General features: G+C 32.3%; 4 protein-coding genes across 8 annotated transcripts; 2 read left to right on the top strand and 2 right to left on the bottom strand.

Annotated features, from left to right (window-relative positions):
* Nucleotides 1–180: 180 nt before the first annotated feature.
* On the bottom strand, nucleotides 181–12,316 carry LOC124445558 (vacuolar protein-sorting-associated protein 36-like). 3 transcript variants are annotated; one of them, XM_046996278.1, is made up of 15 exons: nucleotides 12,141–12,316; nucleotides 11,728–11,796; nucleotides 11,497–11,567; nucleotides 11,289–11,403; nucleotides 11,037–11,087; nucleotides 10,351–10,434; nucleotides 10,006–10,038; nucleotides 9,853–9,930; nucleotides 4,184–4,239; nucleotides 3,777–3,855; nucleotides 3,604–3,669; nucleotides 3,476–3,540; nucleotides 3,215–3,299; nucleotides 848–924; nucleotides 181–450 (listed from the first exon to the last, which is right to left on the bottom strand). In XM_046996278.1, exons 1-15 carry the CDS (start codon nucleotides 12,240–12,242, stop codon nucleotides 348–350), a joined length of 1,134 nt encoding a protein of 377 aa, XP_046852234.1. In that variant the 5' UTR covers nucleotides 12,243–12,316; the 3' UTR covers nucleotides 181–347. The 3 variants fall into 3 exon arrangements, with proteins under 3 accessions (XP_046852234.1, XP_046852233.1, XP_046852236.1); XM_046996277.1 differs by having other exon boundaries at nucleotides 11,037–11,135; XM_046996280.1 differs by lacking the exon at nucleotides 11,037–11,087.
* Nucleotides 12,317–12,343: 27 nt separating this feature from the next.
* Nucleotides 12,344–15,243, top strand: LOC124445562 (L-aminoadipate-semialdehyde dehydrogenase-phosphopantetheinyl transferase-like). Of its 2 annotated transcripts, XM_046996284.1 has the most exons (11): nucleotides 12,344–12,479; nucleotides 12,983–13,072; nucleotides 13,160–13,258; nucleotides 13,328–13,369; nucleotides 13,444–13,483; nucleotides 13,571–13,603; nucleotides 13,677–13,798; nucleotides 13,862–13,972; nucleotides 14,044–14,127; nucleotides 14,207–14,259; nucleotides 14,410–15,243. In XM_046996284.1, exons 1-11 carry the CDS (start codon nucleotides 12,426–12,428, stop codon nucleotides 14,519–14,521), a joined length of 840 nt encoding a protein of 279 aa, XP_046852240.1. In that variant the 5' UTR covers nucleotides 12,344–12,425; the 3' UTR covers nucleotides 14,522–15,243. The 2 variants fall into 2 exon arrangements, with proteins under 2 accessions (XP_046852240.1, XP_046852241.1); XM_046996285.1 differs by lacking the exon at nucleotides 12,983–13,072.
* LOC124445559 (dehydrogenase/reductase SDR family member 9-like) lies at nucleotides 15,231–21,190 on the top strand. Its single transcript, XM_046996281.1, has 4 exons — nucleotides 15,231–15,552; nucleotides 19,985–20,167; nucleotides 20,390–20,629; nucleotides 20,789–21,190. Exons 1-4 carry the CDS (start codon nucleotides 15,231–15,233, stop codon nucleotides 21,025–21,027), a joined length of 984 nt encoding a protein of 327 aa, XP_046852237.1. The 3' UTR covers nucleotides 21,028–21,190.
* On the bottom strand, nucleotides 21,178–23,920 carry LOC124445560 (beta-sarcoglycan-like). 2 transcript variants are annotated; one of them, XM_046996283.1, is made up of 8 exons: nucleotides 23,740–23,920; nucleotides 22,651–22,863; nucleotides 22,399–22,581; nucleotides 22,271–22,313; nucleotides 22,006–22,169; nucleotides 21,692–21,832; nucleotides 21,414–21,602; nucleotides 21,178–21,374 (listed from the first exon to the last, which is right to left on the bottom strand). In XM_046996283.1, exons 1-7 carry the CDS (start codon nucleotides 23,740–23,742, stop codon nucleotides 21,417–21,419), a joined length of 933 nt encoding a protein of 310 aa, XP_046852239.1. In that variant the 5' UTR covers nucleotides 23,743–23,920; the 3' UTR covers nucleotides 21,178–21,374; nucleotides 21,414–21,416. The 2 variants fall into 2 exon arrangements, with proteins under 2 accessions (XP_046852239.1, XP_046852238.1); XM_046996282.1 differs by having other exon boundaries at nucleotides 21,178–21,602.
* Between the last annotated feature and the right edge of the window lie 35 nt (nucleotides 23,921–23,955).

A 23,955-nucleotide genomic window follows, 5' to 3' on the forward strand; every position in this document is an offset into this window, starting at 1 on the left:
TTTTGTATAGAAACAGTCCCGACTTATTACAACAAATTGATAGTATTTATTTATTTGGACATAGGCAAAAAAGATTACTTCATATAATGTAATGTAGGCAATTCCTCGCGTTTACCTACTTTATTTGAAAACTCCTGAAAGGTGCACCCCATAACTTGGCTAGACAAAAAAACGCGGGAATTTCAAAAGGAAATTCAAAATATGTAATTTAAACTCATATTTTTGTTAAGATCATTTTTTGCACATGAAGTCAATACATAACAGTCTATAGGTACATAGTGGAAACTCTTTATCAAACAAGTGAAGTGTAAGTGTATTTCTAGATAAAGTTTAGTAGTTGGCAATGTTCATTGAAAAACGGCAGTTTGTAAGAACATATTAGGATAAAACTTTAATCCCTCGACAGAATCATCTCGACATGCCATACCAACTTGTTCAGTAAATAGTAGTCTGGAACATGATAACAAAAAACGTAATGTGAAGTAAGTTGAAGCATTTCAGAAAGAAATTATTTGCAGAACATATCTACCATAAAGTAAACGATTTGAACCCGGGAGTATCGTTCAACGTTAGTAGAGTCCTGAAAAGGACTATAGTTGATGATGTTTACTGACGTATCGATAACCTTAGCGGTAGACATCTTGAGAGACAACCTTAGCGGTAGTCTCTATTGACTCTAAAGATGACTACCGCTAAGGTTGTCGAAACGTCAGTCAACATCAACAACAACAGTCCTTCTCAAGACTCTACTAACCTGGACGATCTACATCCACAAGCATGTAACATATCTAACATATCTACCTGAATTTAGTTCACTGTAATGATTCAAATGAAATTCAACTATTACCTTTCTTTGGCTAGCATTACAGAAATTCCAAGAATTTTAGACAGTTGGTCGGCAGTCAAACAGCTATTGGAAAACAACTATAATATAAAACATAAATAAGATAACTGTCATATTAAGAACATAGAACGACCAAACTTGCAGACTGGCTTCACCACAGTCAACTCTCGTTGTTAAGGAAGCCCTAAGAACTGTGATTTAGTGTCGATATGTATGTAGGTAAAGTCCATAATAGTGAAATGTTCGATGGAAATATCCCAAGTTAGACTGCACACGTGATAGCTGTGTTGCTGCATGGCTGTGGATGAGGTATAGTACCAGCTGAAGCAGGAGAAAATGAAAAGAATATTTTCATGTAGGTATTAGCTCCATTGTAAGGAAACGTCATGGTAAACAAGGATGTACGGGTTCGTTTGTAGCCAGGGGGGGGAGTTTCTTTATAGATAGTTGCATAATTAATGTAAAGTTGCAAAGTTTACACTGTATGCGTGAAGCTACAACACTGATTGACAGGGGGTAAAAAAGCCAAATAAATAATTCTGCAAATCCTTGCTAGTTTTTTTCTGAATCATCTGATGTCGAGGAAAGTTGCTCTGCTTTCAGTATCATAATCAGTATATCCATAAACGTCACTCAAAATAGATTTCAGTTTTTACTGCGAGGATTTCAAGTGCTTTCCAAAATTTTGGAATAAATTCTTAATCTTCCACCAAGCTTCTTTTGTTTTTTAAAAAGTGATAGCTAAATGTAATCAATGCAGATGGAAGCTTGAAAACAAAAGATATTCTGTCATACTGTAATCCATGGAGACATCATCGAACCTCAGACTTCTTCTTTTTTTACATTTACAAAAATCAATAAAACATAGTTCTTTCTTAATACAATTACCAATCAAAAAAACTATCATCAAATATCTCCAGATGCCGTCCTAAAAAGAACGTTTTGATTTGGAGATGCTGAATAACCCTCGTATCAGTCTTCTTGTGGTTACAAACCAAACTGCTTTAAACACAATGCGCTTATAGCAATTCCTTAACAACCAATGTCTCTAACAACGGCATCAGCCTCGTTTAATACGTGCCATTCTTAAAAAACGCGTTAGAGTCTACAGGTATCTTTCATTGGGGTGATGTGTAAAGAAATGTAAATTGCCACAGAAAACAACAGGATCAAACTGACACCTGAATAATGCTGTGTTCCAAATAACCAAGAGAAGGCTGATATAAACATGCACTCGCAACATCTCTAAAAGCAAAATCATTCTTTTGTAGCAATCTGGAGGTATTGATGTAGTAGTTATTTCTATAAAAAAATGTATAGAGAGAAATAGCAATGTGTCATTGCTTTAGAATTGGAAAAAATAGAAGAAGCCAACGGCTATTGTACCAAAACTTTGCAACAAGAAAAGAAACTTGCTGAAAGTTTTTCAATTCAATCCAAAACTCAGCAAAGCATTTCAACAGCTTAGAGTTATAAAAAAAATGCATGATCCGATAAAACGATTTTACATAATGCAGTCAAACGTTCACTGATATAAAACATTAAAGAATAATAATAAAATATTACATCAGTGAACGTTTGACTGCATTATGCTTAAAGTTAATTGAAATCAAACACATTATGGATTGCCTTCTAGAAAAATTCGTGTGTAATCTTTGTTGATACCATAAGAGCGTGAACTTAACTTAACACCAACTGCTTTAGAAATAGTACAGCAAGGATTCAGTACAGAAATAATTATCTTAAATTGTTAACCCTCGTTGTCCTTGTGTGTCGCAGTTTCAGGCATACAGTGGGGTGCAAACTTAGCAACTAAGCTATGTTGGTCATCATATCAACCAGGGGAAGCTTAGCCTGATGTTTCAAAGCATGGGTGGATGGCAAAATATAACTCAAAGCGATGTAAATTGATAATGAGAAAAACTAAATTGTTTCAAGTTAAATGTGTGAATTATAAAATGCTTTTCATATTGCTTCTACTACAATGAATTACAATTCACCACATAATAATTGTGAGTAAACGTGCATAGTTATCATTAAATATTCACTGTTTTTTTTGGGCAAAATGCCCCCAAATTTGTACTTTATGAAATACTTTTTCATGGCATTGATTTTTTCGACATATATTTAAAGGGGTCTATGATTTGTTGCGTTTATGGAATTACGCCTGCAGATCTCTGTTTACCATGATGATTCCATACACTGGGGTCAATACCTACCTGACAATATTCTTTTAACTTTCTCAGACAGCAGGTGATACTTACCTCAACCAAAGTCTGGTCTATATGGCGTAGTAGCGGTAATAGCCAAACGGGGGTATCCACAAAGCTAGATTTGATTGTAGAATATTTCATATAAGCTCATACGTACCTTTTCTCTAGTGTCATGTATTACTTCATCATCACTATGACTTGAAGACTGAATCACAAACACTCCACTGCTAAACGAGCGCAGTCTAAATAACAAAGTCACTCCACTAAAATCATGTTATTAAATCGTGGAAACTTTTTTCAAACAAAATTAAAATCAACTATGTCCATAAAACATAAATTAAACACTGAAAAGTGTTATAATGAAAAAAATGACTATGAATAGACAATGAAATAATCATATTTTATCAGCAAAATCCACCTTAAAGAAAGTCCAAGTGACTGAAACAGTTGGGAAGCATTCAACAAGTCTTCAGGAGAAACCAGCTACAAAAATCAAAGCTATATTCGCTCTATCCTCTCATCAATGAATTGACAAAAAATCTAAACCTCCATTCCTCTAGCTCGATTAAATCTACAATAAACATCGGTTAAAGTCATCATGCCTCCTTCAATCTAAATAAATTCATTCAGATATTTCAACAAATTGTTTTGATCACAAGACATACAGTGATAAATATAAAAATCAAACAAATAACAACATCTGCTTCAATACCACATGCCTTTAACTGTTCACTTAAAAATATTTCCAATTCTTTTGCAAGTTTCTTGTGATAGCTTGTACCACTTCCATGGGTTTCCCTAAAATTGAACTAAGTCATAATTGGACTCAATATTATCCTACATCTGACTTTCTCTTGCACCTCTCAATGAAAAAACAACGTGAATTGTGGTGCATTAGTTTACGTCTACATATCTGTTTTATGAAAATAAATTATAAATGCTATCTGACAATTAAGAAATAAGCATGCTTAAAATTGCCCATAAGTAAACTTTGACAATCATTTCTCTAATAAAACATCTAAAGTTGTTTAATGCATCAATCTCAACTCCAGCTGGAATAAACATCATACACATTTGTCCTCAATGTCTCAAGCAGTAATTTCAAGAGTTCTTTATCAGAATCTACCTTGTAACCGGATTGGATATTCCCACACTAAGAAGATAGGATTTGAATAAAATGGTCTAAAAAAGTAAAAATAAGTTTACATACAAGTGTATACCATTTAAGAAATGTATGAAGAAACGTAAAAAATGTGAGCGTTTAATCGCTTTCAATGATTAACGGCCGGGCGTTTAATAAATCTTAGCCGTTCCAGCGAAGCGTTAAATAAGTAAAAGATATTCAATATAGAGGGGCGTTTATATCATTTTTATTGCCTTAGTTTGAATAGGTGAAAAGAAAACAATAACTAAGTATTTTGTTTCTCAGCCCAATCAACAAGCCACAATAGTAATGATATTATGGTAGGGTGACTGTGTCTATTAGAAAAGGGCGTTTATTTCACAAGGCGCATTTATTGCATCATTTAAAGCATATGAAATCGCCTCTATCGCGTATTGTATGCAGACAGTATAGTAAAATAATTTTTCCCTTCCTTCCATAGGGCATAGAATAATAATTTGTTTCTTTGCATAAGGTAAAAGCTTTTCCCTGACACCATTGATGAAGTGTTGCACATTTACACATGAGTGAGAGCTCTGGTAACTGCTTATCCGTATCATACACGTATCACATTATATCCGTATCATACACGTATCACATTATATCTGTATCATACACGTATCACATTATATCTGTATCATACACGTATCACATTATATCCGTATCATACACGTATCACATTATATCTGTATCATACACGTATCACATTATATCTGTATCATACACGTATCACATTATATCTGTATCATACACGTATCACATTATATCTGTATCATACACGTATCACATTATATCTGTATCATACACGTATCACATTATATCTGTATCATACACGTATCACATTATATCTGTATCATACACGTATCACATTATATCTGTATCATACACGTATCACATTATATCTGTATCATACACGTATCACATTATATCCGTATCATACACGTATCACATTATATCTGTATCATACACGTATCACATTATATCTGTATCATACACGTATCACATTATATCCGTATCATACACGTATCACATTATATCTGTATCATACACGTATCACATTATATCTGTATCATACACGTATCACATTATATCTGTATCATACACGTATCACATTATATCTGTATCATACACGTATCACATTATATCCGTATCATACACGTATCACATTATATCTGTATCATACACGTATCACATTATATCTGCATCATACACGTATCACATTATATCTGTATCATACACGTATCACATTATATCCGTATCATACACGTATCACATTATATCTGTATCATACACGTATCACATTATATCTGTATCATACACGTATCACATTATATCTGTATCATACACGTATCACATTATATCTGTATCATACACGTATCACATTATATCTGTATCATACACGTATCACATTATATCTGTATCATACACGTATCACATTATATCTGTATCATACACGTATCACATTATATCTGTATCATACACGTATCACATTATATCCGTATCATACACGTATCACATTATATCTGTATCATACACGTATCACATTATATCTGTATCCTACACGTATCACATTATATCTGTATCATACACGTATCACATTATATCTGTATCATACACGTATCACATTATATCTGCATCATACACGTATCACATTATATCTGTATCATACACGTATCACATTATATCTGTATCATACACGTATCACATTATATCTGTATCATACACGTATCACATTATATCTGTATCATACACGTATCACATTATATCTATATCATACACGTATCACATTATATCTGTATCATACACGTATCACATTATATCTGTATCATACACGTATCACATTATATCTGTATCATACACGTATCACATTATATATGTATCATACACGTATCACATTATATCTGTATCATACACGTATCACATTATATCTGTATCATACACGTATCACATTATATCTGTATCATACACGTATCACATTATATCCGTATCATACACGTATCACATTATATCTGTATCATACACGTATCACATTATATCTGTATCATACACGTATCACATTATATCTGTATCATACACGTATCACATTATATCTGTATCATACACGTATCACATTATATCTGTATCATACACGTATCACATTATATCTGTATCATACACGTATCACATTATATCTGCATCATACACGTATCACATTATATCTGTATCATACACGTATCACATTATATCTGTATCATACACGTATCACATTATATCTGTATCATACACGTATCACATTATATCCGTATCATACACGTATCACATTATATCTGTATCATACACGTATCACATTATATCTGTATCATACACGTATCACATTATATCTGTATCATACACGTATCACATTATATCTGTATCATACACGTATCACATTATATCAGTATCATACACGTATCACATTATATCTGTATCATACACGTATCACATTATATCTGTATCATACACGTATCACATTATATCAGTATCATACACGTATCACATTATATCTGTATCATACACGTATCACATTATATCTGTATCATACACGTATCACATTATATCTGTATCATACACGTATCACATTATATCTGTATCATACACGTATCACATTATATCTGTATCATACACGTATCACATTATATCTGTATCATACACGTATCACATTATATCTGCATCATACACGTATCACATTATATCCGTATCATACACGTATCACATTATATCTGTATCATACACGTATCACATTATATCTGTATCATACACGTATCACATTATATCTGTATCATACACGTATCACATTATATCTGTATCATACACGTATCACATTATATCTGTATCATACACGTATCACATTATATCTGTATCATACACGTATCACATTATATCTGCATCATACACGTATCACATTATATCTGTATCATACACGTATCACATTATATCTGTATCATACACGTATCACATTATATCTGTATCATACACGTATCACATTATATCCGTATCATACACGTATCACATTATATCTGTATCATACACGTATCACATTATATCTGTATCATACACGTATCACATTATATCTGTATCATACACGTATCACATTATATCTGTATCATACACGTATCACATTATATCTGTATCATACACGTATCACATTATATCTGTATCATACACGTATCACATTATATCTGTATCATACACGTATCACATTATATCAGTATCATACACGTATCACATTATATCTGTATCATACACGTATCACATTATATCTGTATCATACACGTATCACATTATATCTGTATCATACACGTATCACATTATATCTGTATCATACACGTATCACATTATATCTGTATCATACACGTATCACATTATATCAGTATCATACACGTATCACATTATATCTGTATCATACACGTATCACATTATATCTGTATCATACACGTATCACATTATATCTGTATCATACACGTATCACATTATATCTGTATCATACACGTATCACATTATATCTGTATCATACACGTATCACATTATATCTGTATCATACACGTATCACATTATATCTGTATCATACACGTATCACATTATATCTGTATCATACACGTATCACATTATATCTGTATCATACACGTATCACATTATATCTGTATCATACACGTATCACATTATATCTGTATCATACACGTATCACATTATATCCGTATCATACACGTATCACATTATATCTGTATCATACACGTATCACATTATATCTGTATCATACACGTATCACATTATATCTGTATCATACACGTATCACATTATATCTGTATCATACACGTATCACATTATATCTGTATCATACACGTATCACATTATATCTGTATCATACACGTATCACATTATATCTGTATCATACACGTATCACATTATATCTGTATCATACACGTATCACATTATATCTGTATCATACACGTATCACATTATATCTGTATCATACACGTATCACATTATATCTGTATCATACACGTATCACATTATATCTGTATCATACACGTATCACATTATATCTGTATCATACACGTATCACATTATATCTGTATCATACACGTATCACATTATATCTGCATCATACACGTATCACATTATATCCGTATCATACACGTATCACATTATATCTGTATCATACACGTATCACATTATATCTGTATCATACACGTATCACATTATATCTGTATCATACACGTATCACATTATATCTGTATCATACACGTATCACATTATATCCGTATCATACACGTATCACATTATATCTGTATCATACACGTATCACATTATATCTGTATCATACACGTATCACATTATATCTGTATCATACACGTATCACATTATATCTGTATCATACACGTATCACATTATATCTGTATCATACACGTATCACATTATATCTGTATCATACACGTATCACATTATATCTGTATCATACACGTATCACATTATATCTGTATCATACACGTATCACATTATATCTGTATCATACACGTATCACATTATATCTGTATCATACACGTATCACATTATATCTGTATCATACACGTATCACATTATATCTGTATCATACACGTATCACATTATATCTGTATCATACACGTATCACATTATATCTGTATCATACACGTATCACATTATATCTTATCATACACGTATCACATTATATCCGTATCATACACGTATCACATTATATCTGTATCATACACGTATCACATTATATCTGTATCATACACGTATCACATTATATCTGTATCATACACGTATCACATTATATCTGCATCATACACGTATCACATTATATCTGTATCATACACGTATCACATTATATCTGTATCATACACGTATCACATTATATCTGTATCATACACGTATCACATTATATCTGTATCATACACGTATCACATTATATCCGTATCATACACGTATCACATTATATCTGCATCATACACGTATCACATTATATCCGTATCATACACGTATCACATTATATCTGTATCATACACGTATCACATTATATCCGTATCATACACGTATCACATTATATCTGTATCATACACGTATCACATTATATCCGTATCATACACGTATCACATTATATCTGTATCATACACGTATCACATTATATCCGTATCATACACGTATCACATTATATCTGTATCATACACGTATCACATTATATCTGTATCATACACGTATCACATTATATCTGTATCATACACGTATCACATTATATCCGTATCATACACGTATCACATTATATCTGTATCATACACGTATCACATTATATCCGTATCATACACGTATCACATTATATCTGTATCATACACGTATCACATTATATCTGTATCATACACGTATCACATTATATCTGTATCATACACGTATCACATTATATCTGTATCATACACGTATCACATTATATCTGTATCATACACGTATCACATTATATCTGTATCATACACGTATCACATTATATCTGCATCATACACGTATCACATTATATCTGTATCATACACGTATCACATTATATCCGTATTATACGCGGAGCGTATATCAAGAAGTAAGCGTGCGATACTGTAAGTAAACATTACTTCATCTTCAGTCAAGGTTCCTTTTCTTTCTTCAATTTTTGATGCAAATCTGTCAGCCAATGCAACCATTTCTTTTGCCTGAAAGTGTGTTAAAGGTATCTTATTCTTAAACTTGCACCAAGATCACAAGACAAAGACATATTACTAACTTACCTTTTCCATCAAGGCATCCAAATCTTTAAAAGCCTAAAACACATTTATATTTTATTGCCTGCATGCCATTCATATATATGTATGTTATAATCCATAAAAAACGATTGATTTTAAAGAAAATGAATAAAGCATAACATGCAAATATAAATTCTTCTTCCTCCCCTAACCCAATTTCCCAAATGATTAAGTTGGCTACACAACTGCTCAAAATAAAATGTATTAAAAACAAATGTGTTGATTCCAGCCTAGCTACAAAAACTCAAACAACCTATGTAGCAAGCTTATAAACCTGCAGTACATTAATAAAGAAGGAACTAAGATTCTGTTACAATGAGAGACTTCTACCTGATTGATTGCTGTATCTGTAGCACGTGATTTTTCCTCTAGATTTCTTTCAATTCCCAGAATTCCTGGACCACGCCTCTGTATCTGCAAAATTAAATGAGATTTGATGTGATATAGACAATATAAAAAAATATTATGAGAGATGAGTTACTTTCCAAAATTGGTAGTTACTGAAGCTTAATAATTGGAGGTCTATTATACTTCATAATCAGGAAATTAATTTGTTTTTTTTGTTACTAGTAACAAGTCCCAGGCAGTTTTACAATTCATATTAAAAATGACCAAAAATGTCAAAAAGATCATGTAAAATGAATTATTTAACTCTGATTTGTTTCTCTGGGTTTGTTTGATTTGATATAACTGTAATATCTAACCCCATAGACAAGCAATTATGATTTAAAAAATGCACAAGAAAATAAAACAAGAGCTATCTTTTCCAAGTTCATCACTTCTATGTATGGTATTTAAAATGCTTAATTAAAGACAGTGAAACAGAAAGAACTATTTTTAGAATTTATTTAATACAGCATGTGCTTGCATTTAGTTTGTGCTTGCATTTTGTTTGTAGATTATTTTAATAACCATTAACCAGCCTATTTTAATGAGGTAATCAGATAAATACTGATTCTTTTGAAATTAGCAATTAAATCAGCTTCACAGATTATTTTCTGATTAATTGGCTTTACCCGTGATTGAACAATGTTTGAGTCAGCTTGAAGATTTGTAACTGTAGAAGACTGTAACCATAATTTCTTCATAAGTTGTTGCTCTAATAATCTTCTAAACTGAAACATTTCTATAAAGGTCTGTATTCTCAAAAACACATTATAGTTTTATTAATATTTTTTTGCATTACACATAACACAATATTACACACATACCTACAGTTATAAAGCAGTAAAGGTCAAAGCATTTCAAAAACAAATACTTATATATACCTCAATATGCCCACCATTACGAAAAGACAATTTTATGAAAGCATATGAACTTGAATCAAAAGGTCCAGGCTGCCTGTCTGCAGGAGGAGGATTCAAATAAACAAATAACTTTGCACTGAAAGAAAATAACAATCATGACATATATGTGACATATTTGCAACAAATTTTTTTGGCTTGCTAAAAAACACATCAAAAGATTTTTCTTCACCTTTTCATTAAACCAGATGAATGTTCTTTAACTTTGCTGATCAAAGCAAGAGATAAAGAGATACGTCTATCCTAAATTAAATTTTACATTAAAAACATTTAAATGCTTTCAATTATTTACATACAGATTGATAAATGCTTGATACTTTGAAAAGTCAGCTTAATGACCATGAAGATGCTAGATATTATTACAATGTATAACAATAATAATGTAATAATACTCAATACAAACTGGTAATTTTTGATCCTCCCAAATCAATGAATGAGATGTCAACTTTAGATTTCCATTATCAAAATTAGTCTAGGAAGAAAAGCAAAAAATTCAGGGGTAGAAACTTCCTTAATAAACAGACAGCTTTACTACAACTTGGCCAACATAATTTTTGTGCACATTGTTGTCATGAACTTCTGATGATAATGACAATGTATCTAAAAACTTATTTCAACTACCACATTCACATTCACGTCAGATTGGAAATTGTCTGATAAAAAACTACCATGATTTAAGGTAATACAAATCATTTATAAAAAATGCACATTACAGTTAAATAGCTTTTTATGCCAGAGACACAAATTTTAATTTAAAAAAACAAAATTCTATCATTAACAATAATCCACGATAAAATTTACAAAGATTAATATTACCTTGTCTTCGCCATCGTAAAGCCGCAATCCACGTTGTTGTGTCACCAATATTTCACCTGTTTTGTGTAAGCCGTTGTCATATTTCCAAGAAAATCTATCCATATTCGTTTTATTAAAATATAAAATAACTTTTCGTAGTACAAGTCATAAAATTTAGTGCATTTTTCGTAATTAGAGTTGTCTGAGCCCGCAGTGTTTTGCATAAGCCTGCAGGTCTGCAATATTCATCGTCATTGGAAGAAAATAAGCAAAAATCACGATTTAATACTTAGTCTTTCTTTCTTCATGTCTTCAGTTCGTTGGGCTTTTTGTACGAGTAAATGGAACCCAACAAGATCGGTAAATATGGCATATTTAAAATCACCAAATAATAGCTATAAATGTTGGTATTTGGCCAACCAAATATTCTCTACGTAAGATAATCCCTTTCAAATGTGTATGAGGTTTAGAAGGGCTTGAAAATGAAGATTTCACACTTCGCACAAAAGCATTTCATGTGACACCGCATCGAATGACTATTGAACACGTTTAAAACTGACAAAGTAAAATAGGAATGCGCCCCCCCCAAAAAAAAAAAAATTGAAGCTTCTCTTCATCTATGCTTATTAAGCATCGTAAGGTCTAACTTTCAATGGTGAGGAACCATCAATATTAAGTAGTATTGCATGCTGTAAATTAACTCTTGCTTTCACTTGTCTCTATATTTCATCCCGAACGACGCAAATACCCTGATTTCTTTTTCCTAGCTTACTTCCAAATGTTTATCTTCTACTTTTGTTATTTACTCCTCAGCTGTATCAATTGTTTTGTATTTTAGCTGTAGTTTTTCATGTTTTTAAAAGGAATGGTTATTTGCACTATCTTGTATTCAAAGTGAAGAAAGAGAACGTGTCTTATCATTTGTGTTTAGGAGAGATGCAAAATCAGCTTTAGTAAGACTTATCCGATACTTCATGTATTACAATACTTTATGTATCCTTTTCTGAAATACATTTAAATCATGTTACGACTTGTTGCAGGTTGGTCGTCTTTTAATGCGGAAAGTTTTATCGGAAAGTTTCGTTCTTTCCAATTCAGAAATAAAGTTAGGAAGGACAGGCAATGGAAAACCTTACGTTGTAGGTGATAAATACAAAATTCGTATTGATAGCAAAAATACATGCTTCTCTCAGTTCTTGTTCTTTTAGATAAATGCAAAGGACAATTTCTACTTCAACGTTTCACATCAAGTACTTTTAATTTTTCTGATAAAATCGTTGCTTGTTTCATACATCGATTGATTATTATTTTCAATAATAACCAGGGAGATTATGTCGTACTTGCTGGAGAAAAACATTGCAATGGTACGATTTGATTTAAGATCTAGACGCAATAAAACAAATGTAAAGTAAAGATTTAGTAATTTACAAAACAAAAACAATTCTTTTCAGTTGGAGTTGACATCATGAAGACGGAGCTTAAAGGTTTCGACAAACCATATTTTATTTTGCCCTTACTTGAGCGTCAGTGAAACTCGTGCATGTCTTATTGATTAAGGAAATCAAACATTAGATGAATTTTTTCATTCAATGCGGCGTCAATTTAGTTGTAATGAATGGCAAACTATTCAAGATCGTTCTTCTGAAGAAGAAAAATTGGAAATGTTTATGAGATACTGGGTAATGATGTGTTATCATATGTGTAATATGGAAATTTGCTAACCCATAAATTTGTTATTTTAGTGTTTAAAAGAAAGTTATGTTAAAGCCCTTGGTGTTGGACTTGGTTTACTGAAAAAACTTCGAACAATTGACTTTCACATTGACAAGGAGTTTCCACGTTTAGCCATACAGGTATAAGAGAAAAAAACATGGAGATAAATTTTGTATGGGAAATTATTCATCCTGCGTTAAAACTATTTCAGACAGTGACAAAAAATACTAAACTTTTCCTGAATGATTCGCTTTCTGAAGAATGGTGTTTTGAAGAAAGCAAGCTTGATGAAAATGTAACGTATAAGTAGAAGCATGTTTTAGTGAAAAGATTATTCTAATGATACGACAAAAAATACTATTTTTTATTTTCAGCACCTAGTTGCCGTCGCTCTGCAGCGGAACGATGTGTCGTTCAAAAAAAACGAGTAAGCTTTGTGTGACTGTCAATGTAACAATGTTAGGACATGGAAAAAACAGAAGTATTTATTGTGCTAAATACATACTATTAAAATAGTTTAAGAAAGAAATTAAGTTTAAAGGAGTAAAGAAGCTACATCTATCATTGTATCCTTCAGGAATAACATCTTCCAATTTCTAACCATGAATGATTTGACGTCAAGCCTGTCACCACTAATGACTGTCGAGGAAAGTCTTTGGAGCAAATTTGCAGCAAAAATAAACAGTTAAAAACAGCACGTGTTTTTTATCGAGATTATAACAGCACGTGTTATTAAGTCCTTAATAACCGAGAAAGCGAGGTTATTAAAAGATTTATTATGTGGCATTATATGACCTGAAACGAAGCTTGCTTTCTTTCTTGTCTTTGCTGTTTTGTACGGGTTAAATTTCACTTTTGTACTTCTCTTCCGAAAAAAGAAATCGTTTCAAGTTGTATCGTCTGGATAGTTAAACTGTTGGGACTACTGAAGTTTAGCGGACACCTTGGACGCTGACCCAAACCCTAACCCAGTAATCCTGAACAAAAACGAGCCCGCGCTCCGCATATAAGCGCTTCGGGTGTCCGCTAAACTGCAGTCTAACCAAACTGTTTTCCCAGTGTTTTTCCTTCGACTCACATTCGCAAATGGTTTTTGTTTCGTTTTTTTCTTGCGTTATGTTTTGACAGTCGACTGTAAAATTACGCATTTTAGACCGTGGTCATTTAGGGGAAAATAATGGACCGGCAAAAATATTTCTGAGCCAATCAAAGCTCGCCATTTGCAGGAAGTGACGCTTGCCATAATAATAATCCTTAAACATCCACGTGAATGTATTTATTGAAACTTGTATTTACTACAAATTATATGATCACGTATTAACTAGTTATATACCTTTCACCTTAGAACATTGATTTATAATCGTGGAAAGCTTAGTCTAGCATCAGGATCAATAAATTATGTTTTTTTTCATTACTGTCATTATAGTTTTGCTCATTTATGTTATGTCTAGAAAGAGGTCTTCTAGTTCTCGTATTTCCATTCACAAACGTAAATACGTTTTTATAACTGGCTGCGACACAGGTTTTGGTTTCAACGCTGCTGTGCATCTAGATTCGCTCGGTTTCTCTGTAATAGCGACGCATTTAACGGAAGAAGGAAAGATTAATCTTCGTAAACATTGTAGCGAGAGTTTATGCTTGATTAAAATGGACGTTACTGATTTTGAACAAATTCAGAAGGCATATCGTTTTGTGCAGCAGACAATTACGCCTGGATACGGTAAGATTTATTTTTTGTACTTTTAGCAATCTATTACTGCTTATTGAATATTCTTTTGGGACTACGAAAAACAGTATCTTCTGTTTTGAAAGGTTCAGTTAAACCCACACAATGTGTACAGCAGAAACAAAAGTTAATGTATTATGCATAAAAATACAAATAATGTTGAACGGATATGAAAACGGAGATAACATAAGAATGATTCCTATTTTAAGTTGCTTTTTTTTGTTGAGATTAAACCAGTCGATGATATTTCTGTGAAAACCCGGTTGAACCATGATGTTTATATCTTGAGCCGCTAGTCTCGCAGCTAAACTGTTAGATTTGGAAGGTCTGGGTTTTACCGAATTTTTTACTGTTTTACGAATTTGAAGGAAAAATTAAACATTGATTGTACTATTGACATCCCAAGGCAACGTATAGTTGACAATAACATTCAAAACTTTGCTATTTGAGATTATCAACCGCTAAAAAACTTAAGTGTTCTCTATTTTTCTGAAAAAGTATAGGGCAGTCCTTACCAGACTCAGCTAGACTACTCCTAACTCTTTGGCCATTTTTTTCGAAAGAAAACTGTGCACCCTCTTCTAGCTTTCGTGAACATACTGGTCCAATTTTTTAAGATTTAATTTTTCTCAAATTGTGTGATTAAGTGTGTTTTGGTATCTTTGCAAGTTATTAGGATATACGTATTGGATAATTGATCATAGAGTTTGGCACAAACACGTATGTTTATAACACCTTTATAAGAACCTTTATAAGAATCTTTGTGTTTATAAGAACCGTTATAAGAACCTTAGTTCTTTATCTTATTAATATCCTGTCTCTTCATTATTATTCCTATTCAGTTATTTTGCGCTACGCATGTATGACTTCCCGGCAAGATACTTTCACTTTCACCACCTTTCACAAAATAAGTATGGAATAGTATTGTACAAGAAACTATTTTACTAATAATTTACATTAAAAGCAAAAATTTGCCGAAATTTTTACTAAGAGTTATCATCTTGCGAAAAAGAAAAGATTCCAAGGTTTTATAGTGCAAAATGATATATTTGTAAAAACATCTACATTTTCTTCAGTAGACCGTATTCTGTGGCACAACAAATCGCTTAAAAAACGATTTTCCTTACCCACCATTGGGCAATACATTTTAACGCGATAGATAAGTAGGATATATCATAGAAAGTATAAATGCACTTATTTCCACCTTCAAAGACCAGCAGATTTTGAGTATTTCAGCATTGAAAATTCTGTAATTTGATGTTTTTCGCAATCGATCGACGCCATTTTGATTACGTAATTCAGAAGATACTTGAGGTGGGATACGACATTAAATGCTGATTCTGCAGTTTTATACTCATTTCTAAATGAAGTTACTAGGGTATCTGCTGTTAAGGCAATCTTCAACCAGGAAGCTTTGGATAACGTTTGACAGTGTTTTGAGCAAAAATTTCAAAGTTTTCCAACTGGACTGAAGAAAAAACATGCACTTAAACCCATTTGAGATATTTTAGGCTATTTCTGCTTTAGGAAGAAAAAATTTTGGGCATAATTTGGAAGGTGTTGTCCGGGATAAAGTGGACACTTGTGTTAGTTCTGAACACTGTATTTCTGGAATTTTTCAAACCATTGATTTTTTTGTGTTTATTTAAGCTAAAAATGATGCAAACCTTGGCAGGCAACAAACCATGGAAAGTAACCCCAGAAAAGAATTGTTCTAATTCCACATTATTAGCTTCGTAAAACCTTATAAATAGCAAACTATAGTATGTTCTGGCATTATCTCCTTGATAAATATAAAACACGACAACACATTGAATATCATATTTTATTACCAACCTAATATTAATCTACTTTGAATATACTATATAACAACTTTACAATATTAACTTACTTTAACGTTGGATTGAACCCGGGAGTTGACTTTGGTAGATTACATTATATGTATCATTTCAGTTGGGTTTTATTAACGCATAATCAAAATTCGACGCCCCATATTCCCTTCTTCATCCTCAAAAGAATAATAGGTCGGGTGCAATGGCGAACTGCTCCTCCCTCCCTCCCCCCCCCCCACGTTTGGAGTAGATATAAACCGTCAAATATACAATATCGAACTTAATTTTCTTGATCAAAGGTGGCGTCATCCATTCGTGCTCTACGTAACACCTAGCTTCACAAAATTAGCATTTTCGTCAATTAGCATTTCCAAAGAGATGATAAAATCCACTAAATTCATCATCATCATCATGTTTTTGCAACCCTTCTCATCCTCATCGTCTTCAAACTTTCATTCTGGCAATAACAGCAAAAACACAAATAGGTGCATTTTCACTCAGTCTTTTTGCAAAGCTGGTCGAGCATTCAGACTTACATTTACACTTAACATCTAAATTCAAACGAAGGTTGATGTCTCAAGATATACCCTTTTCATATTGTGTTTCATATTTCGATGATGTATTGCCTCTAACATGCAATAGCCAAATCTAACTTATATATACAGCTTATTTTTGATATGGACGAATAGATTTTCTTTCACCAATTGTTCATGGATAGATGTTTGATGATAGAGGACTGCTATAACGTAGATGGCACACCACTTGCTCCTCAATCTTTGAAGCTGTATCCTGAGTGGAAGTGGAAGACTAAGTGCTCGACCATGAAAAATGCTGATTTCAAAGTACCGATTTGTGCTCCTCTATTAATTGCCTGAATGCAGTGTTTTGGAGATGATAATGACGATGAGAGCTGTTATGAACACCTGATAATGAATTGATGATGATGAGCTTCCTGCATCTGATCTGTACCTTGGAAATGACGATGATGATGATTTTACTGCTAGATGTCACATACAACTCGAATAGGTTGACTCAATGCTATCAAAAAAGCGGAAATGAGTATTTTATATTTGACTGTTAATCTCACTACCATACTTAAATATGAAGAGTTTCTCTCGTGTTTTATGTCATGTTTTATGTACATAAAAGACATAATGCCAGAACATAGTATAGTTTGTTATTTGTAAGGTTTTACGAAGCATATAATGTGCAATTAGAACAATTCTTTTTTCGGGTAACATTCCATAGTTTGTTGTCTGCCAAGTTTCGCATCTTTTTCAGCTTAAACAAACACAAAAAAGTCAATCATTCAAAAAATTCAAGATATACAGAGTTCAGAACAAACACAAGTGTCCACTTTACCCTGGAAGGCGTTGCCCTAAACTGGGAGACAGCACGTTCCAGATTATCCAAAAATTTTTACTTCCTAAAGCAGAAATAACCTAAAATATCTCAAATGGGTTTAAGTGCATGTTTTCGTTTCAGTCCAGTTTGAAAACTTTAAAATTCTTCCTCAGAACACCGTCAAACGTTATCTAAAGCTTCCTGGTTGAAGCTTGCCTGAACAACGGATTGCCGGAAAACTTCAGTTGGAAATGAGTGTAAAACTGCAGAACATTTTAAAATGGCGAAAGACATCAAATTATAGAATTTTCAATGTCGAAATACTCAAAAACTGCGGTTCTTTGAAGGTGGGAACAGGTGAATTCACACTTTCTATGATATATTCTACTTATCTATCGTGTTAAAATGTATTGGGGCAACGAAACTGAACGATAATCGGCCACGGAATACGGCCTGTTGCCATCTAGCGGAAGTAAGGCGTGTCTGCTTAGAATTTGCTTCAGAAAGTGGGGGACATGAACATCAAAGGTTCCGACACGAGTGGACCTTCCGTTAAGATATCTATTCTGTGGCTACGCGTTGTATTAATTATTAATGTTACTTGAACATTATAATCCTAATACAAGTTGCCCTGTTCAAGTAGCTATAAATATCACAGGCTGGCTGGCCCGATCTTGTTTTTAAAGATTTTTTCTTTACTGTACTAGACAACATAATTATTGTACGAGAAAATGTACTAGAATGATAAATGTAATGGAATTAATTTGGGAGTCTTTAACATAAAGGTTTAAGAAGCTGTAATGTGAAAATAATTCTATTGCGGAAAAATTCAAAATTGCTCTATCTAAAAAAATTAAATAAACAAGTAGTTAAAAAAGATTTTTTGAAAGTTAAGGATTTTTCGAAACATCAACTGATTTGTAATTCATCAATTTCTCATTGTACATTGTTTAAGTATTTAGGCGGGTTGTTTGTCGTCCTTTTTTCATGCTTTTGGTATCAGGATAAGATAACTTGTGAAATTATCTAGCTGTAACATTTGGCAGCAGTTAGTGCTGGATATGAACAGAATAGAATTCTGTCTATTCTCTAATCGGATGCAATATTTGCTTGTTATAAATAAATGAAATGGGCAGCACTATTGGGTGCACTGGTTTGCACAGCACTATTTTGTAAGGAATAAGAGCATGTTGTGACCATATTATTTCAGCTGTGTGCAAAACTGAAGATTTGTTTTATGTTTAATCTAGAATTATGGGCTGTCATTAACAATGCAGGGATCTGTAACATCGGTCCGTTGGATTGGCAAAGCTTAGAAACGATTAAAAGAATGATAGATGTGAATTTGTGGGGATTAGTTGCTGTAACAAAAACATTTTTACCACTTTTAAAAAAATCCGGAGGTCGTCTAATAAATCTATCAAGCATTGGAGGTCGGTAATAACGTTGATTTGCTGTTAATTACCGTCTAACGATAGTTTATCTGTTTTTGACGAAAAATCATTTGTTTGTTTTCTCCTTTTGACTACATTTATTTGTTTACTTATAGCTAGAACAATTCGTGAGATTATTCATCTTAAAAAGTGCACATAGAAAAAAAAACAGCCAGTCAATGAAGAAAATTTATATTCATTTAAACTTCTCAATAATTTCAGGACGACTTAGTCTTCCTTACATGGGAGGCTACTGTTCTAGTAAATTTGCCGTTGAAGCTTTCACAGATGCTTTAAGAGTAGAGTTACACCACTGGAAAATAAAGATAGCGCTTATTGAGCCAGGTTTCTTCCGAACAAACATGACATCGAAGGAAAACTTGGCTTTTCAATTAGATGAAATGTGGTCAAATTTATCTCAAGAAAAAAAGACAGAGTATGGGGAGAAATTCTTGGAAAAAAGTAAGATTGACGATATTGTCATCGCCAATTTCCAGAATTATAATGCACGAAAAACACGTGGAAAATAGACAATAGTTGTGAAGTTGAATTTTCAAACTGATAAAATTCAAAGTTCCATAAAAACACATATTTTATTAAATGGACACTCTGCATTTTCAGCTAAAAGCAACATTCTTTCTGGAGTGGTAGAAACATGCGCCTCAGAAAATATTCAAGTTGTAACAGAGGCTATTGTTCATGCTGTGACCTCATTCCATCCAAAGATACGTTATACGTTAGGCTGGGATGCAAATATCATTTGGATTTGGTTGTCACGTTTACCGTCAAAGGCAGGGGATTTTATGAAATATCATATTTGTAAAATAGAAGCTCCTCAGATAAAAATACAAGAAAACTAAAATCGTCAAGAGTTACAACTTTTATCTCTACGTTGATTCTAGATTATGAATGTTTCGATATTAGTAGCTTCGATAGTTGTTTTCTTAACTCTTATCATCATTTCCTCATTTTTTGTGTTATTTCAATAAATCATTAAATAAAGCTCGTGCTTTTTCTCTCCTACATGTGTAATTGGAAAGTATCAACAATTGTACCCAAGTTATTCAAAGTTACAAACATGACTGTTGAAAACAATTGTATGTTAAAATGTTAAAATATACTACACACGATAACATTAAACTAACTTATAAAACTAACTTATCAAGTATAAAAGATAAAAGTTTGAAGTAGTTCATATTGCCATAACCTGTTACATTGAACATGCAGCATTTTCAGCATTATGAACCTGTTACATTGAACATGCAGCATTTTCAGCATTATGACAGAGAAGTCCATCTTTACTGGTTATTTTGAACAATTTGTGAATATTTGTACAAAAGCATAATCGATAACTATCCAGAGTATTGACATCAGGAGCCTCAGGAGAAGGTACATTTTTCATTGTGTAATTCCTTGCTTTGAATGACATCTCATCCTAATTCAATTATTCCAATCAATAATAATTAAAACTACACTCAGTCTAAGTTTCCTAATGATTACAGTACAAAGTGCAGATGAACTCACCTTCTTTCCAACAGAAAAATAAATCCTTTCCTTTGCCATTGCATTCAATCTTTTTGAATCAATAAATACATTTTCATTTCCCCGAATTGTTATGTTTCCATTTGACCTTATTTTCAAATCTTTTCCATCATCACTAGTTATCTGAAACAATCCAATTTGAAAACATTAACGATAATTATTCACTTTCATTCACATCAACAAATAATTCTTGCCGGCATCAAAACTTTAAAAAGTTAATAAATATGATTTGCTTATTTCTATTCAATTTATTCAAAGATGCAAATCATGTTAAGCTTATTTATTTTCTTAGGTACCCTGTGTGAAACAACATATTTTGTATCAAGGTCCTTCACTTTCGCAGGAACATCCCAAACTACTTCATGTTCTGCTATATGAAGTATGGTTTTATTGATATCTGTTGATACAATCCGGACTCCGCCTTTCGCTTGCAATAATGTTTGATCAATTCCAACTTGCACTATAAAACACAACCACATCTTTTTGATATTGTAGCAAGCAATGATTAACAATAAAATCAATGAGACTAATCATCAAAGCCATAATCAACAACATCCTTACCAAAACTGCCATCATCTTCAACTCCGACATGACCCATTTTCAACTACAATCATACACAATACATACCAAATTTAAAATTGAATTTAAAAGTAAATAAAAGTTCAAGAAAGCACTATCAATCAACTTACAGTTGCATTATTCCCTTGGATATATAAGTCTTTATTTTTAAATGCTCCAATTTCACCAGTTTTTAACACAACTTTTCTTAAGTTTCCACCAAACATCCACCTCACAAGGCCAGATTTAAACAAAGATAAAGACTCCATGCCAGATTTATCAATGCGTAAAACACTAAGCATGATACATAGCATCTACATCAGAAAACACAATCAACAAAACAGTACTAAATGTTGAATAATATTTTAAAAGACATAACATACCACAAGATTAACAAAACAGATGATGGCAAGTAAGTAAAAAAAGGCATAATATATGTATCTCTTTCGTCCACGGATTCCAGTCCGATGTAAATGACGTTCGTGAATAGGAATTCTTCCAGCTTTAAAATTACTTTCATGTTCTTGTTCAATAGCTCTTTTTTCTTTTAATTTTTGCCACATGCCTTTTCTTTGACGACTGGAGTTGTTGCTTGCCTGCAATTTACAATGTCAAGTAGAAAATTGCAAGGTTTTCTGCAATCAATCAACTCACTGATAACTAACTAACTAGTTCTCAATTTTTTAACCAGTGCTGAAATGTGAATTCTAAATTCAAATATGACACATCATTAAAGGTAATAATAGGCAATAAGATTTGTACACAATAAAAACACAGTCCATGCAATATAGCCAGAGTTCATACAAGACCCAAGGTCTTTTTGATGTAAGTTGTGCCTGAACAACTATAAATGCAAACAATAATTCTAGCAAAATAACCAGACAACTTAGAGGTAACTTAAACATGACTTTCACAAACTTCCCCTAATTTCATGCTTTTCCACATCAAAGTATGCAGTAAATTAACATTGGCATCAGGAAAGTGTGAAGTAATTCATTTTGTTCTTTTGTCCTCTAGATCAATATTTTAAATATCTTAAAATAATAGGAACAAAGCCATTTACTGGCACTAAAAGAAAGGAAATAGAACTATATAACAGATACATTAGAAATATTTGACCAAAACGATATTGCCATTCAATAAAATGCCTTGTTTTGATATCCTTAAACGAAATGTTTAACAAGCGAATTGTGAAAGCAATTTTAGAAATAGTTGACATACATGATCTCGTATTGAAATTAATAAAAATATTGACATGTTACAATTCCAAACATTTACTCGGGTAATTTAATCTTCGTAAATACAATTACAACACAATCTCAATAACATACATTTAAACGATTAGAATAAAACCAATGGCTGCTGAATCAAAAACATATTCAACAGATAAGAATTATCAACACATACACTAAAAGCATAGCATGTCAATTGTCATTAACCAAAAATCATTCAATTAAATCAAAATATCTTACCATTTTTATCACAGTCCTTCGTTGACAAAAATTCTTCTTCTAAGAAGTAAGTTATGCTGTATAAAAGAGAAAAACTCAAAAGAAATCAAAGCAGATTGGGTCTCGAAGTGTCAACTAACGTAATCGCACTAAATGTTATGTTATGATTTTGTTCCATTGCATTTTATAAACTTTACCCGCAATGCCCGCTGAGTTTTGGGTGGTAAGGAAATGGAG

Source organism: Xenia sp. Carnegie-2017, unplaced genomic scaffold (genome assembly GCF_021976095.1).
Source record: "Xenia sp. Carnegie-2017 unplaced genomic scaffold, XeniaSp_v1 HiC_scaffold_22, whole genome shotgun sequence".
Classification (NCBI taxonomy): Eukaryota; Metazoa; Cnidaria; class Anthozoa; order Malacalcyonacea; family Xeniidae; genus Xenia; species Xenia sp. Carnegie-2017.